This window comes from Salmo trutta, chromosome 28 (genome assembly GCF_901001165.1).
Source record: "Salmo trutta chromosome 28, fSalTru1.1, whole genome shotgun sequence".
Taxonomy (NCBI): Eukaryota; Metazoa; Chordata; class Actinopteri; order Salmoniformes; family Salmonidae; genus Salmo; species Salmo trutta.
Window position 1 is genome coordinate 268,100 of NC_042984.1, and position 18,642 is coordinate 286,741.

Sequence of the window (18,642 nt, forward strand, 5' to 3'; positions counted from 1 at the left end):
AGTTCTTGCCAAGGCAGCAGCTACTCTTCCTGGGGTTTATTATAGATCCCCATTAGTTCCTGCCAAGGCAGCAGCTACTCTTCCTGGGGTTTATTATGGATCCCCATTGGTTCCTGCCAAGGCAGAAGCTATTCTTCCTGGAGTCCAGCAAAATTAAGGAAGTTTATACAATTTTAAAAACATTACAATACATTCACAACACATTAAGTGTGTGCCCTCAGGCCCCTACTCCACTACTACCACATACAGTACAAAATCCATGTGTGTGTATAGTGCGTATGTTATCGTGTGTGTATGCATGTGTCTGTGTGTGTATGTTATCATGTGTGTGCCTATGTGCGTGTCTCATCACAGTCAACGCTGTTCAAATAAGGTGTAATTTGATCTGTTTTTTTAAATCTGATTTTACCTCTTGCATCAGTTACCTGATGTGGAATAGAGTTCCATGTAGTCATGGCTCTATGTAGTACTGTGCTCCTCCCATAGTCTGTTCTGGACTTGGGGACTGTGAAGAGACCTCTGGTGGCATGTCTTGTGGGGTATGTATGGGTGTCTGAGCTGTGTGCCCGTAGTTTAAACAGATCTCTGGTGGCATGTCTTGTGGGGTATGGATGGGTGTCTGAGCTGTGTGCCAGTAATTTAAACAGACAGCTTGGTGCATTCAACATGTAAATACCTCTCATAAATACAAGTAGTGATGAAGTCAATCTCTCCTCCACTTTGAGCCATGAGAGATTGACATGTATATCATTAATGTTAGCTCTCTGTGTACTTTTTAAAGGGCCAGCCGTGCTGCCCTGTTCTGAACCAATTGTGATTTTCCTAAATCCCTCTTTGTGGCACCTGACCACACAACTGAACAGTAGTCCAAGGGCGACAAAACTAGGGCCTGTAGGACCTTCCTTGTTGATAGTGCTGTTAAGAAGGTAGAGACTAGGGCCTGTAGGACCTGCCTTGTTGATAGTGTTGTTAAGAAGGTAGAAACTAGGGCCTGTAGGACCTGCCTTGTTGATAGTGTTGTTAAGAAGGTAGAAACTAGGGCCTGTAGGGACCTGCCTTGTTGATAGTGTTGTTAAGAAGGTAGAAACTAGGGCCTGTAGGACCTTCCTTGTTGATAGTGCTGTTAAGAAGGTAGAGACTAGGACCTTCCTTGTTGATAGTGCTGTTAAGAAGGTAGAGACTAGGACCTGCCTTGTTGATAGTGTTGTTAAGAAGGCAGAGCATCACTTTATTATGGACAGACTTCTCCCCATCTTAGCTACTGTTGTATCAATATGTTTTGACCATGACTGTTTACAATCCAGGGTTTCTCCAAGCAGTTTCAACATTATTCATTACAAGATTCAGTTGAGGTTTAGGGTTTAGTGAATGATTTGTCCCAAATACAATGCTTTTTGTCTTTGAAATATTTAAGACAAACTTATTCCTTGCCACCCATTCTGAAACTAACTGCAGCTCTTTGTTAAGTGTTGCAGTCATTTCAGTTCCTGTGGTAGCTGACATGTACAGTGTTGAGTCATCCGCATACATAGACACTCTGGCTTAACTCAAAGCCAGCGGCATGTCGTTAGTAAAGATTTAAAAAAGTAAAGGGCCTAAACAGCTACCCTGGGGAATTCCTGATTCTACCTGGATTATGTTGGAGAGGCTTCCATTGAAGAACACCCTCTGTGTTCTGTTAGACAGGTAACTCTTTATCCACGTTATAGCAGGGGGTGTTAAGCTATAACACATACGTTTTACCAGCAGCAGACTATGATTGATAATATCAAAAGCTGCACTGAAGTCTAACAAAACAGCCCCCACAATCTTCGTATCAATTTCTCTCAGCCAGTCAGTCATTTGTGTAAGTGCTGTGCTTGTTGAAGCACCACTACTCCACTGGATAGGGCTGATGGAAAGACAGCAGTCACAAACAGCATGTTAAGGCACCACTACACCACCGCATAGGGTTGATGGAAAGACAGCAGTCACACACATGAGGTTAAACTAAAGGATAAGCAGTTCATAAACCCACATAATAAGCCTGTAGGTCCCAATTATAAGAATCCAAAAACACAACCATTAAGCATTTCCCAATCTGAATGTACAACTATTACTTCCCATTGCAAAAAACACTTCACATTTAGCACACAAGGTAACTGTGGAACTGACAGTGTTTCAAAACAGTCATATCACTAAAAATATAAAATTCCCTGTTTATGCTACAAACCAATTTTATAAAGGTTTTAAAAATAGGTTATATTTGACTTAATGTTCCATGACGTACACTAAAACATTGTTGGCAGAATAGGTGGATGTAGTTCAAAGCATGATTAATATAATTCACCAATACATTTCTTGGTAGTCCAGAACATATTGCTATCAGGTTGTAAATAACAGCTGGCCTGGTATACTGTTTCCTGTTGGTAGTCCAGAACATATTGTTATCAGGTTATGAATCCCAGCTGGCCTGGTATACTGTTTCCTGTTGGTAGTCCAGAACATATTGCTATCAGGTTATGAATCCCAGCTGGCCTGGTATACTGTTTCCTGTTGGTAGTCCAGAAAATATTGTTATCAGGTTATGAATCCCAGCTGGCCTGGTATACTGTTTCCTGTTGGTAGTCCAGAACATATTGCTATCAGGTTATGAATCCCAGCTGGCCAGGTATACTGTTTCCTGCCTCCATTCAGGATGAACTGTTTCAGTTTCAATGACTCAATATTCTGGACCAAAACTGACGATTGTAACTAAGGCTGGGATTGTCAATACAATCAAACTAGCAATGATCACAAGTCAGTCATAATGTGGCTAATAGGCTAGCGTATCCATGTACAGTGCATTCGGAAAGTATTCAGACCCCTTCCCTTTTTCCACATTTTGTTACGTTACAGCCTTATTCTAAAATTGATGAGGGGAAAAAAGTAATTTAATCAATCTGCACACAATACCCCTTAATGACATCACAATACCCCATAATGACAGAGTGAAAACAGGTTTTTAGGAATGTTTGCAAATGTATTAAAAATAAAAAATATACATACCTTATTTACATAAGTATAGAGACCCTTTACCTTGAGACTCCAAATTGAGTTCCGGTGCATCCTGTTTCCATTGATCATCCTTGGTGTTTCTACAACTTGATTGGAGTCCACCTGTGGTGAATTATTTGGACATTATTTGGAGCGGCCATGAGGTCGAAGGAATTGTCCATAGTGCTTCTTAAATGGAAGAAGTTTGGAACCACCAATACTCTTCCTAGAGCTGGCCGCCTGGCCAAACTGAGCAATTGGGGGAGAAGGGCCTTGGTCAGGGAGGGGACCATGAACCCGATGGTCATTCTGACAGAACTCCAGAGTTCCTCTGTGGAAATGGGTGAAACTTCCAGAAGGACAACCATCTCTGCAGCACTCCACCAAGCAGGTCTTTATGGTAGTGGCCAGACAGAAGCCACTCCAGTAAAAGGCACATGACAGCCGCTTGGAATTTGCCAAAAGGCACCTAAAGGACTAAGTCCATGAGAAACAACATTCTCTGGTCTGAAGAAATACATTTTTAACTCTTTGGACTGAATGCCAAGCGTCACGTCTGAAGGAAACCTGGCACCATCGCTATGGTGAAGCATGGTGGTGGCAGCATCATGCTGTGGGGATGTTTTTCAGCGGCAGGGACTGGGAGACTAGTCAGGATCGAGGCAAAGATGAACGGCGCAACGTACAGAGAGATCCTTGATGAAAACCGGCTCCAGAGCGCTCAGGACCTCAGACTGGGGCGAAGGTTCCCCTTCCAACAGGACCACGACCCTAAGCACACAGCCAAGACAACGCAGGAGTGGCTTCGGGACAAGTCTCTGAATGTCCTTGAGTGTCCCAACCAGAGCCCGGACTTGAACCCGATCGAACATCTCTGGAGAGACCTGAAAATAGCTGTGCAGCGACGCTCCCCATCCAACCTGACAGAGCTTGAGAGGATCTACAGAGAAGAATGGGAGAAACTCCCCAAATGCAGGTGTGCCAAGCTTGTGGCGTCATACCCAAGAAGACTCGAGGCTGTAATCGCTGCCAAAGGTGCTAAAGGGTCTGAATACTTATGTAAATGTGATATTTCATTTTTGGGATTTGTAATAAATTAGCAAAAAATTCTAAACCTCTTTTCTTTGTCATTATGGGGTATTGTGTGAAGATTGATTTAAAAAAAATCTAATCCATTATAGAATTAAGTCTAACATAACAAAATGTAGAAAAAGTCAAGGGAACTGAACTTTCCTAATGCTCTGTGTGTACAGCAGTAGTTAAATAGGATTGTCCATGACTATATACTGTATTTACATATGAAATTAAAGCATTCTGTAAACATTGAAGTCACCAGTGTTCCATGTCTATGTACAGCAGCTCTAAGGTGCGTGGTAGAGTAACCGGGTATTTTTCCCTAAAAGTACCATCTTTGTCCCCACGTGCCGTTGCAAACCGTAGTCTGGCTTTTTTATGGCGGTTTTGGAGCAGTGGCTTCTTCCTTGCTGAGCGACCTTTCAGGTTATGTCGATATAGGACTTTGTTTACTGTGGATATAGATACTTTTGTACCTGTGTTCTCCAGCATCTTCACAAGGTCCTTTGCTGTTGTTCTGGGATTGATTTGTACTTTTCGCACCAAAGTACGTTCATCTCAAGGAGACAGAACGCGTCTCCTTCCTGAGCGGTATGACGGCTGCGTGGTCCCATGGTGTGTATGCTGGCGTACTATTGTGTGTACAGATGAACGTGGTACCTTCAGGCGTTTTGAAATTGCTCCCAAGGATGAACCAGACTTGTGGAGCTCTACCATGTTTTTTTCTGAGTTTTGGCTGATTTCTTTTGATTTTCCCATGATGTCAAGCAAAGAGGCACTGAGTTTGAAGGTAGGCCTTGAAATACATCCACAGGTACACCTCCAATTGACAAGCATTTCGCTACACTCGCATTAACATCTGCTAACCATGTGTATGTGACAAATAACATTTGATTTGATTTGAAATTATGTTAATTAGCCTATCAGAAGCTTCTAAAGCCATGACATCATTTTCTGGAATTTTCCAAGCTGTTTAAAGGCAGTCAACTTAGTGTATGTAAACTTCTGACCCACTGGAATTGTGATACAGTTAATTATAAGTGAAATAATCTGTCTGTAAACAATTGTTGGAAAAATTACTTGTCATGCACATAGTAGATGTCTTAACCGACTTGCCAAAACTAAGTGTATGTAAACTTCCGACTTCAACTGTAGATACTGTCCCTGTATATAGCTACTGTCCCTGTATATAGCTACTGTCCCTGTATATAGCTACTGACCCTGTATATAGCTACTGACCCTGTATATAGCTACTGACCCTGGAACTGACCCTGTATATAGCTACTGACCCTGGAACTGACCCTGTATATAGCTACTGACCCTGTATATAGCTACTGACCCTGTATATAGCTACTGTCCCTGGAACTGACCCTGTATATAGCTACTGACCCTGTATATAGCTACTGACCCTGGAACTGACCCTGTATATAGCTACTGACCCTGGAACTGACCCTGTATATAGCTACTGACCCTGTATATAGCTACTGTCCCTGGAACTGACCCTGTATATAGCTACTGACCCTGTATATAGCTACTGTCCCTGGAACTGACCCTGTATATAGCTACTGACCCTGTATATAGCTACTGACCCTGTATATAGCTACTGTCCCTGGAACTGACCCTGTATATAGCTACTGACCCTGTATATAGCTACTGACCCTGTATATAGCTACTGACCCTGGAACTGACCCTGTATATAGCTACTGACCCTGGAACTGACCCTGTATATAGGTACTGACCCTGTATATAGCTACTGTCCCTGGAACTGACCCTGTATATAGCTACTGACCCTGTATATAGCTACTGTCCCTGGAACTGACCCTGTATATAGCTACTGACCCTGTATATAGCTACTGACCCTGTATATAGCTACTGTCCCTGGAACTGACCCTGTATATAGCTACTGACCCTGTATATAGCTACTGACCCTGTATATAGCTACTGACCCTGTATATAGCTACTGACCCTGTATATAGCTACTGACCCTGTATATAGCTACTGACCCTGTATATAGCTACTGAACCTGTATATAGCTGCTGACCCTGTATATAGCTACTGACCCTGTATATAGCTACTGACCCTGTATATAGCTACTGACCCTGTATATAGCTACTGACCCTGGAACTGACCCTGTATATAGCTACTGTCCCTGTATATAGCTACTGACCCTGTATATAGCTACTGACCCTGTATATAGCTACTGACCCTGTATATAGCTACTGACCCTGTATATAGCTACTGACCCTGGAACTGACCCTGTATATAGCTACTGAGGCTGTAACTGAGCCTGTATATAGCTACTGAGCCTGTAACTGACCCTGTATATAGCTACTGACCCTGTATATAGCTACTGAGCCTGTAACTGACCCTGTATATAGCTACTGAGCCTGTAACTGACCCTGTATATAGCTACTGAGCCTGTAACTGACCCTGTATATAGCTACTGACCCTGTATATAGCTACTGACCCTGTATATAGCTACTGACCCTGTATATAGCTACTGACCCTGTATATAGCTACTGACCCTGTATATAGATACTGACCCTGTATATAGCTACTGACCCTGTATATAGCTACTGACCCTGTATATAGCTACTGACCCTGTATATAGATACCGACCCTGTATATAGCTACTGACCCTGTATATAGCTACTGACCCTGTATATAGCTACTGTCCCTGTATATAGATACCGTCCCTGTATATAGATACCGACGCTGTATATAGATACCGACCCTGTATATAGATACCGACCCTGTATATAGATACCGACCCTGTATATAGCTACTGACCCTGTATATAGATACTGACCCTGTATATAGATACTGTCCCTGTATATAGATACTGTCCCTGTATATAGATACTGTCCCTGTATATAGATACTGTCCCTGTATATAGCTACTGACCCTGTATATAGCTACTGACCCTGTATATAGCTACTGACCCTGTATATAGATACTGACCCTGTATATAGATACTGACCCTATATATAGCTACTGACCCTGGAACTGACCCTGTATATAGATACTGACCCTGTATATAGCTACTGACCCTGTATATAGATACTGGGGCTGTAACTGACCCTGTATATGTTCTACTTTATTTATTTTTATATTACTACTGATTTTTGATTACTGCATTGTTGGGAAAGCGAAAGAAAGACCTTTCAATGTACAGTCGTGGCCAAAAGTTTGAGGATGACACAAATATTAATTTCCACAAAGTTTGCTGCTTCAGTGTCTTTATATATTTTTGTCAGATGTTACTATGGAATACTGAAGTATAATTACAAGCATTTCATAAGTGTCAAAGGCTTTTATTGACAATTACATGAAGTTGATGCAAAGAGTCAATATTTGCAGTGTTGACCCTTCTTTTTCAAGACCTCTGCAATCTGCCCTGGCATGCTGTCAATTAACTTCTGGGCCACATCCTGACTGATGGCAGCCCATTCTTGCATAATCAATGTTTGGAGTTTGTCAGAATTTGTGGGTTTTTGTTTGTCCACCCGCCTCTTGAGGATTGACCACAAGTTCTCAATGGGATTAAGGTCTGGGGAGTTTCTTGGCCATGGACTCAAAATATCAATGTTTTGTTCCCTGACCAACTTAGTTATCACTTTTGCCTTATGGCAAGGTGCTCCATCATGCTGGAAAAGGCATTGTTCGTCACCAAACTGTTCCTGGATGGTTGGGAGAAGTTGCTCTCGGAGGATGTGTTGGTACCATTCTTTATTCATGGCTTTGTTCTTAGGCAAAATTGTCAGTGAGCCCACTCCCTTGGCTGAGAAGCAACCCCATACATGAATGGTCTCAGGATGCTTTACTGTTGGCATGACACAGGACTGATGGTAGCGCTCACCTTGTCTTCTCCGGACAAGCTTTTTTCCGGATGCCCCAAACAATCCGAAAGGGGATTCATCAGAGAAAATGACTTTACCCCAGTCCTCAGCAGCCCAATCCCTGTACCTTTTGCAGAATATCCGTCTGTCCCTGATGTTTTTCCTGGAGAGAAGTGGCTTCTTTGCTGCCCTTCTTGACACCAGGCCATCCTGCAAAAGTCTTTGCCTCACTGTGCGTGCAGATGCACTTACACCTGCCTGCTGCCATTCCTGAGCAAGCTCTGTGCTGGTGGTGCCCCGATCCTGCAGCTGAATCAACTTTAGGAGACAGTCCTGGTGCTTGCTGGACTTTCTTGGGCGCCCTGAAGGCTTCTTCACAACAATTGAACCGCTCTCCTTGAAGTTCTTGATGGTCCGATAAATGGTTGATTTTAGGTGCCATCTTACTGGCAGCAATATCATTGCCTGTTAAGCCCTTTTTGTGCAACGCAATGATGACGGCACGTGTTTCTTTGCAGGTAACCATGGTTGACAGAGGAAGAAGAATGATTCCAAGCACCACCCTCCTTTTGAAGCTTCCAGTCTGTTATTCAAACTCAATCAGCATGACAGAGTGATCTCCAGCCTTGTCCTCGTCAACACACACACCTGTGTTAACGAGAGAATCACTAACATGATGTCAGCTGGTCCTTTTGTGGCAGGGCTGAAATGCAGTGGAAATGTTTTTTGGGGGTTCAGTTCATTTACATGGCAAATAGGGACTTTGCAATTAATTGCAATTCATCTGATCACTCTTCATAACATTCTAGAGTATATGCAAATTGCCATCATACAAACTGAGGCAGCAGACTTTGTGAAAATTAATATTTGTCATTCTCAAAAGTTTTGTCCACAACTGTACTAGTGCATGTGACAATCTTAAAGCTTTAATGACTGATCTCTTGCATGACATCACACAAACGTGATGCTCTTAAAATGACCTTGTTGAATTTTCAATGTAATACATTTCAACAGTAGTGCTTTTACACAATGTTACAAACTTAATATTCCGTAAATGACTTTGTAATTTCAATGATAGGTTTTTGTCAACATTTTCGTCTTTACAGGGTTAAATATTAGTTTTATAGAGCACAACGTGCTTCAAAAGCAGCTAGATTTCATAGTCCCAATATTCTATATCTCAATCAATTAAAACATACAGAATATTGGGCCTGTATGAATTCTATATGTTTTAATTGATTGAGATACAGAATATTGGGACTGAATGAATTCTATATCTCGATCAATTAAAACGCATATACCAGTGCTACCTATGAAACATTAATTTAGAGCCTCTGATACCGAGAGACTAAGCTAATGCTAAACTCAGCATGTGATATCTGTAGAATCTACTGGACTAAAGACTGACTGACCCCTAGATTCACTACTACTGTCAGGGTGAGGGGTTAAGGTGTGTAATGTTCTGTTGTATTATCCAGGTTGTCCAGACGTTGGAGGACCACCACCAGGAGGTGCTGTCCCTCTACAGGGACTTTGGTTTCTGCGGCCTGATCGCCCAGGACTCAGAGTTTGCCCTCTGCAACGTGCCCGCCTACTTCTCCTCGCATGCCCTCAAACTGTCCTGGAACGGCAAGAACCTGACCACCCACCAGTACCTGCTCTCTGAAGCTGCCAGACAGCTGGGTCTGAAGACACAACACCTGCCCTGCTTCACTGCTCTGCTGGGTAGGTACCTAATTAACCAAAACTTGAAGCCTGGGGAAGTCCATGGTAGATAAATAGGTGTGGTAACCCGCTGTAAATCAGTGATGCCTCGCAACACTTCAAACTAATGAAATGCCTTGCTTGGGCAGAACTCCAGAGGGGCTCATCAGATTATTATAGTAGGTATTGCAGGAGGATAGCTAGGAAATTGTCGATTTTAAAGCCCCATGAAAATATGCCGATCGATGTATGCTGATTGTGTATAGAACACACTGCTGGATAAACACAATGTGGTTTTTCCTTAAGGTTTTAAAACATTTTCTGCAATGTTACAAATTAGCATACGGAAAAACTCAATGCAAATTGTGTCCGGTCTAAAAACAGTGATGAACATAACACGCAGCACCAACGGGCATGTGGGGGGGAGAGTAGGGCTGCCACGGTGACCATATTACCACCACACCAGTGGTCACGAGGCATGATGGCAGTCAAATCCCACGTGACCATTTAGTCACTGTAATTAGGCTTCTCCCAGCTCTGGTGCTGCTGATGGTCATTAGTAGCCTACCAAACCTGCTAACTGCCTGGTACTCAGCACTCTGTTGTCTCTTGCTATCCTCTGGGCTAGGTGGGACGTGACCGTCCCACACTATTCAACAGCCAGTGATATAGCATGGCGCGAAATACAAAACAGCAAAAATAGCAGAATTTCAATTTCTCAAACATACGACTATTTTACACCATTTTAAAGATAAACTTCTCGTTAATCCAACCACATTGTCCGATTTCAAAAAGGCTTTACGGCGAAAGCAAAACATTAGATTATGTTAGGAGAGTACATAGACAAAAATAACCACACAGCCATTTTCCATGCAAGGACATGTGTCACAAAAACCCAAAACACAGCTAAATGAAGCACTAACCTTTGATCTTCATCAGATGACACTCCTGGGACATTATGTTACACAATACATGCATGTTTTGTTCGATAAAGTTCATATTTATATCCAAAAACAGCATTTTACATTGGCGCGTGATGTTCATAAAATGTATTCCCACCAAACCTCCCGGTGAATGTGCACATCAATTTACAAAAATACTCATCATAAACGTTGACAAAATACATAACAATTATTTTAAGAATTATAGATGCAGTACTCCTTTATGCAACCGCTGTGTCAGATTTTAAAATAGCTTTACGGAGAAAGCACATTTTTCAATATTCTGAGTACATAGCTCGCCATCACAGCAAGCTATACCGACACCCGCCAAGTTCGGGGTCACCTAAACTCAGAATTAATATTATAAATATTCTCTTACCTTTGCTGATCTTCGTCAGAATGCACTCCCAGGACTGCTACTTCCACAAGACATGTTGTTTTTGTTCGAAATAATCCATATTTATGTCCAAATACCTCCGTTTTGTTCGTGTGTACAGAGCACTATCCAAAGGCATAACGCGCTAGCGCGATACCAGAGACAGTCTAAATCTTCCATTACCGTTCTTAGAAGCATGTCAAACGCTGTTTAAAATCAATCTTTATGGTATTTTTAACGTAAATTTGTGATAATATTCCAACCGGACAATAGCATATTCATTCAAGAAGAAAAAGAAGGAACGGCGTGCTCGCGGGATCGCGCATATCCAATCTCTTTGCCCTCAGGCAGTCCACTGATTGACTGAGCTACTATACTCTGCCCAGTGATAGGAGAATGCTGAAAGAACTTTCTGAAAGCTGTTGACAGCCAATGGAAGCCTTAGGAAGTGCAACGTGACCCCTCAGACACTGTAGTTTCGATAGGGATTCAAAAGAACTACAATTCTCAGATTTCCCACTTCCTGGTTGGATTTTTCTCAGGTTTTTGCCTGCCATATGAGTTCTGTTATACTCACAGACATCATTCAAACAGTTTTAGAAACGTCAGAGTGTTTTCTATCCTAATACTATTCATATTCTAGTTTCTGGGCCAGAGTAGTAACCAGTTTAATTTGGGCACGCTTTTCATCCAATATGGAAAATACTGCCCCCTATACCTTGACAGGTTAACTGCCTGGTACTCAGCACTCTGTTGTCTCTTGTTAACTGCCTGGTACTCAGCACTCTGTTGTCCGTTGTTAACCTCTCTAGGGCAGGTGGCACCAAATCGTCCCACCTACTTAACAGCCAGTTGAATCCTGTGGCGCGATTTTCAAATACCTTAGAAATGCTATTACTTCAATTTCTCAAACATATGACTATTTTACAGCTATTTAACCTCTCTAGGGTATGTGGGACGAAATCGTCCCACCTACGTAACAGCCACTGAAATCCAGTGGCGCGATTTTTGAATCGTTAGAAATACTATTACTTCAATTTCTCAAACATATGACTATTTTACAGCTATTTAAAGACAAGACTCTCCTTTATCTAACCAAACTGTCCGATTTCAAAAAGGCTTTACAGCGAAAGCAAAACATTAGATTATGTCAGCAGAGTACCCAGCCAGAAATAATCACACAGCCATTTTTCAAGCTAGCATATCATGTCACATAAACCCAAACCATAGCTAAATGCAGCACTAACCTTTGATGATCTTCATCAGATGACACACCTAGGACATTGTGTTATACAATACATGCATGTCTGTTCAATCAAGTTCATATTTATATCAAAAACCAGCTTTTTACATTAGCATGTGACGTTCAGAACTAGCATTCCCACCGAACACTTCCGGTGATTTTACTAAATTACTCACGATAAACGTTCACAAAAAGCATAACAATTATTTTAAGAATTATAGATACAGAACTCCTCTATGCACTCGATATGTCCGATTTTAAAATAGCTTTTCGGATGAAGCACATTTTGCAATAATCTAAGTACATAGCCCGGCGTTACAGGGCTAGCTATTTAGACACCCTGCAAGTTTAGCCTTCACCAAAATCACATTTCCTATAAGAAAAATGTTCTTACCTTGCTTGTTCTTCATCAGAATACACTGCCAGGACTTCTACTTCAATAACAAATGTTGGTTTGGTCCCAAATAATCCATCGTTATATCCAAACAGCGACGTTTTGTTCGTGAGTTCTAGAATGCTTCTTCACGGTCTCGCGCATGGCGCATTGGCGTGTCAAAAATGTCTAAATATTCCATTACCGTACTTCGAAGCATGTCAACCGCTGTTTAAAACCAATTTTTATGCCATTTATGTCGTAGAGAAGTGATAATATTCCGACCGGGAGTATGCATTGAGCCTAAACAGACGAATAAAATTTCTCCTCAGAAGCGACTCATGCACGCGCATCATTCAAAGGTCCTCGGAGCAGCCACTTACAAAAGGCGATAATCTGTTTCAACCTGAGGCTCCCTCGTAAACCTTCAGGTTTTTCGCGGGCTCTGAGAGCCTATTGGAGCCCTGGGAATTGTCACGTTACAGCTAAGATCCTTACTTTTCAATAAAAAGATGCAAGACGCACGACTCCTTGTCAGACAGGGTACTTCCTGCTTGAAACCTTGTCAGGTTTTTGCCTGCCATAGGAGTTCTGTTATACTCACAGACACCATTCAAACAGTTTTAGAAAATTCAGAGTGTTTTCTATCCAAACCTGAACAATAATATGCATATTCTAGCTTCTGAGTTGGTGTAGGAGGCAGTTAAAAATGGGAACATATTTTTTCCAAAATTCTCAATACTGCCCCCTAGCCCAGACAGGTTAAAGACAGGACTCTCGTTAATCTAACCACACTGTCCGATTTCAAAAAGGCTTTAAAACGAAAGCAAAACATTAGATTATGTCAGCAGAGTACCCAGCCAGAAATAATCCGACACCCATTTTTCAAGCTAGCATATGTCACAAAAACCCAGAAGACAGCTAAATGCAGCACTAACCTTTGATCTTCATCAGATGACACACCTAGGACATTGTTATACAATACATGCATGTTTAGTTCAATCAAGTTCATATTTATATCAAAAACCAGCTTTTTACATTAGCATTTGACGTTCAGAACTAGCATACCCCCCGCAAACTTCCGGCGAATTTACTAACAATTTACTAAATTACTCACGATAAATGTTCACAAAAAGCATAACAATTATTTTAAGAATTATAGATGCAGAACTCCTCTATGCACTCGATGTCCGATTTTAAAATAGCTTTTCGGTGAAAGCACATTTTGCAATATTCTAAGTAGATAGCCCGGCATCACAGGGCTAGCTATTTAGACACCCAGCAAGTTTAGCCTTCACCAAACTCCGATTTACTATTAGAAAAGTTTGATTACCTTTCCTGTTCTTCGTCAGAATGCACTCCCAGGACTTCTACTTCAATAACAAATGTTGGTTTGGTCCAAAATAATCCATAGTTATGTTCCAACAGCGGCGTTTTGTTCGTGCGTTCAAGACACTATCCGAATGGTAAATAACGGTCATGCGCACGGCGCATTTCGTGACAAAAGATTTCTAAATATTTCATTACCGTACTTCGAAGCATGTCAACCGCTGTTTAAAATCAATTTTTATGCCATTTTTCTCGTAAAAAAAGCGATAATATTCCGACCGGGAATCTGCAATTAGGTAAACAGACGAAAGAGAAAATATTACTGGGTCGACTCGGGCACGCGCCTAAGCCCTTTGTCCTCTGATCGGCCACTTGGCAAAGGCGATAATGTGTTTCAGCCAGAGGCTGCCTCGATATCGTTCAGCTTTTTCCCGGGCTCTGAGAGCCTATGGGAGCCGTAGGAAGTGTCATGTTACAGCTAAGATCCTGACTCTTCAATAAACAGAGACAAGAAGAACGACACCTTGTCAGACAGGCCACTTCCTGCATGAAATCTTCTCAGGTTTTTGCCTGCCATATGAGTTCTGTTATACTCACAGACACCATTCAAACAGTTTTAGAAACTTTAGGGTGTTTTCTATCCAAAGCGAATAATTATATGCATATTCTAGTTACTGGGCAGGAGTAGTAACCAGATTAAATCGGGTACGTTTTTTATCCGGCTGTGTAAATACTGCCCCCTAGCCCTAACAGGTTAACTGCTTGGTACTCAGCACTCTGTTGTCCGTTGTTAACTGCCTGGTCCTCAGCACTCTGTTGTCTCTTGCTGTCTGGTACTCAGCACTCTGTTGTCCCTTGCTAACTGCCTTGTACTCAGCACTCTGTTGTCTCTTGTTAACTGCCTGGTACTCAGCCCTCTGTTGTCTCTTGCTGTCTGGTACTCAGCACTCTGTTGTCCCTTGTTAACTGCCTGGTACTCAGCACTCTGTTGTCCCTTGCTAACTGCCTGGTACTCAGCACTCTGTTGTCCCTTGTTAACTGCCTGGTCCTCAGCACTCTGTTGTCTCTTGCTGTCTGGTACTCAGCACTCTGTTGTCCCTTGCTAACTGCCTTGTACTCAGCACTCTGTTGTCTCTTGTTAACTGCCTGGTACTCAGCCCTCTGTTGTCTCTTGCTGTCTGGTACTCAGCACTCTGTTGTCCCTTGCTAACTGCCTGGTACTCAGCACTCTGTTGTCCCTTGTTAACTGCCTGGTACTCAGCACTCTGTTGTCTCTTGCTATCTGGTACTCAGCACTCTGTTGTCCCTGTAATCATTCTGACATCAATACAAATGTAATTTAAAATCTAATCTAACACTTCATGAGAGCCCATGAGCTCATGTTGGGCAATATTTCTATAGGCTATGCAATTGTGTGAGGAAAACAGAGTGATGGCCTCTATTAAAAAGCGGAGGATCCCATCAGCTTTCTATAGGCCAGACCTACTATATTTATTTCTAAACGTTTCTAATATTAAGCACATTGCTTCTCTTTACAACAGGATGCCATGAAAATGAACCAAGGGAAAAGCGTCCTCCATTCGTTAGTTAAGTGCATAGATGTGTTTCCGCTGCCCCTGTTTTGATACAGGTGAATGACAATGGTCCATTCTAAATCAAAACTAATGTCAAACTTGTATTATTTAGGTCACTTGTATTATTTAAATCATGAATAGTCTGATTGGTGACAATATTATATATTATCACTTGTGAATGATGCCCAGCATAAGGGAAGAAACAGCGCCTGCCTTTTATTTGTGACTTTTTCAAATCATAGTCGTACACCTCATGTAGCCTAGCCCATAGTCCTATATGTTTAATAAGGTTAGTAGCCCATAGTCCTATATGTTTAATAAGGTTAGTAGCCCATAGTCCTATATGTTTAATAAGGTTAGTAGCCCATAGTCCTATATGTTTAATAAGGTTAGTAGTCCATAGTCCTATATGTTTAATAAGGTTAGTAGCCCATAGTCCTATGTTTAATAAGGTTAGTAGCCCATAGTCCTATATGTTTAATAAGGTTAGTAGCCCATAGTCCTATATGTTTAATAATGTTAGTAGCCCATAGTCCTATATGTTTAATAAGGTTAGTAGCCCATAGTCCTATATGTTTTAATAAGGTTAGTAGCCCATAGTCCTATATGTTTTAATAAGGTTAGTATCACACCTCATGTAGCCCAGCCCATAGTCCTATATGTTTAATAAGGTTAGTAGCCCATAGTCCTATATGTTTTAATAAGGTTAGTAGCCCATAGTCCTATATGTTTAATAAGGTTAGTAGGCCAAAGTCCTATATGTTTTAATAAGGTTAGTATTACACCTCATGTAGCCTAGCCCATAGTCCTATATGTTTTAATAAGGTTAGTAGTCCATAGTCCTATATGTTTTAATAAGGTTAGTAGTCCATAGTCCTATATGTTTTAATAAGGTTAGTAGTCCATAGTCCTATATGTTTTAATAAGGTTAGTAGCCCATAGTCCTATATGTTTTAATAAGGTTAGTAGCCCATAGTGCTATATGTTTTAATAAGGTTAGTAGCCCATAGTCCTATATGTTTAATAAGGTTAGTAGCCCATAGTCCTATATGTTTTAATAAGGTTAGTATCACACCTCATGTAGCCCAGCCCATAGTCCTATATGTTTAACAAGGTTAGTAGCCCATAGTCCTATATGTTTTAATAAGGTTAGTAGCCCATAGTCCTATATATTTAATAAGGTTAGTATCCCATAGTCCTATATGTTTAATAAGGTTAGTAGCCCATAGTCCTATATGTTTTAATAAGGTTAGTATCACACCTCATGTAGTCTAGCCCATAGTTCTACTGTAATTTCCGGACTATTAAGCGCACCTGAATATAAGCCGCACCCACTGAATTAAAAAAATAAATATATTTTGAACATAAATAAGCCGCACATGTCTGTAAGCCGCAGGTGCCTCCCGGTACATTGAAACAAATGAACTTTACACAGGCTTTAACGAAACACGGCTTGTAACAAAAATAAATAGGCTTTAACGAAACACGGCTTGTAACAAAAATAAATAGGCTTTAACGAAACACGGCTTGTAACAAAAATAAATAGGCTTTAACGAAACACGGCTTGTAACAAAAAAATAATAATTAGCAGTAAGCTTTAGTTGTCTTTTTGCACTGAGTCAATTCCTAACGCTGCTGTTTCCAACGTCTTATCATCGACTCATTAAGACCAAGCTCCCGTACAGCAGCTCTATTTCCTTTTCCAACAGCCAGATCAATCGCCTTCAACTTGAAAGCTGCATCATATGCATTTCTCCGTGTCTTTGCCATGATGAGGGTGACAAAATGACTACCGTAATCAGAATGATGGGAAGTTTGAGAGCGCTCGATTTAATCTAAACAGTAAACAAAAAAGTTGTTTGACCTTAACCCGTTCGGCAATTTCATTGGTCTAATGAAAGCTTCATGCCGCCAAAAAGCGGGAAAAATCCATATATTAGCCACGTCATTGTTTAAGCCGCGGGGTTCAAAGCCTGGGAAAAAAGTTGCAGCTTATAGTCCGGAATTTACGGTATATGTTTTAATAAGGTTCGTAGCCCATAGTCCTATATGTTTAATAAGGTTAGTAGCCCATAGTCCTATATGTTTAATAAGGTTAGTAGCCCATAGTCCTATATGTTTTAATAAGGTTCGTAGCCCATAGTCCTATATGTTTAATAAGGTTAGTAGTCCATAGTCCTATATGTTATAATAAGGTTAGGAGCCCATAGTCCTATATGTTTAATACGGTTAGTAGCCCATAGTCCTATATGTTTAATAAGGTTAGTAGCCCATAGTCCTATATGTTTTAATAAGGTTAGTAGCCCATAGTCCTATATGTTTTAATAAGGTTAGTAGCCCATAGTCCTATATGTTTAATAAGGTTAGTAGCCCATAGTCCTATATGTTTAATAAGGTTAGTAGCCCATAGTCCTATATGTTTAATAAGGTTAGTAGCCCATAGTCCTGTATGTTTAATACGGTTAGTAGCCCATAGTCCTATATGTTTAATAAGGTTAGTAGCCCATAGTCCTATATGTTTTAATAAGGTTAGTAGTCCATAGTCCTATATGTTTTAATAAGGTTAGGAGCCCATAGTCCTATATGTTTAATACGGTTAGTAGCCCATAGTCCTATATGTTTAATAAGGTTAGTAGCCCATAGTCCTATATGTTTTAATAAGGTTAGTAGTCCATAGTCCTATATGTTTTAATAAGGTTAGTATCACACCTCATGTAGCCCAGCCCATAGTCCTATATGTTTAATAAGGTTAGTAGCCCATAGTCCTATATGTTTTAATAAGGTTAGTAGCCCATAGTCCTATATGTTTTAATAAGGTTAGTAGCCCATAGTCCTATATGTTTAATAAGGTTAGTAGCCCATAGTCCTATATGTTTAATAAGGTTAGTAGCCCATAGTCCTATATGTTTTAATAAGGTTAGTAGCCCATAGTCCTATATGTTTTAATAAGGTTAGTAGTCCATAGTCCTATATGTTTTAATAAGGTTAGTATCACACCTCATGTAGCCCAGCCCATAGTCCTATATGTTTAATAAGGTTAGTAGTCCATAGTCCTATATGTTTAATAAGGTTAGTAGCCCATAGTCCTATATGTTTTAATAAGGTTAGTAGTCCATAGTCCTATATGTTTTAATAAGGTTAGTAGTCCATAGTCCTATATGTTTAATAAGGTTA

General features: G+C 40.8%; 1 protein-coding gene across 2 annotated transcripts in view; it reads left to right on the forward strand.

Annotated features, from left to right (window-relative positions):
- The window catches only part of LOC115165233 (constitutive coactivator of PPAR-gamma-like protein 2), a gene marked incomplete in the record, with an annotated part of 62,859 nt that overhangs the window by 10,121 nt on the left and 34,096 nt on the right, over positions 1 to 18,642 (forward strand). For both annotated transcript variants that reach the window (XM_029718227.1, XM_029718228.1), the window contains 1 exon segment: positions 9,407 to 9,653. In XM_029718227.1, the coding sequence (XP_029574087.1) occupies positions 9,407 to 9,653 (247 nt within the window).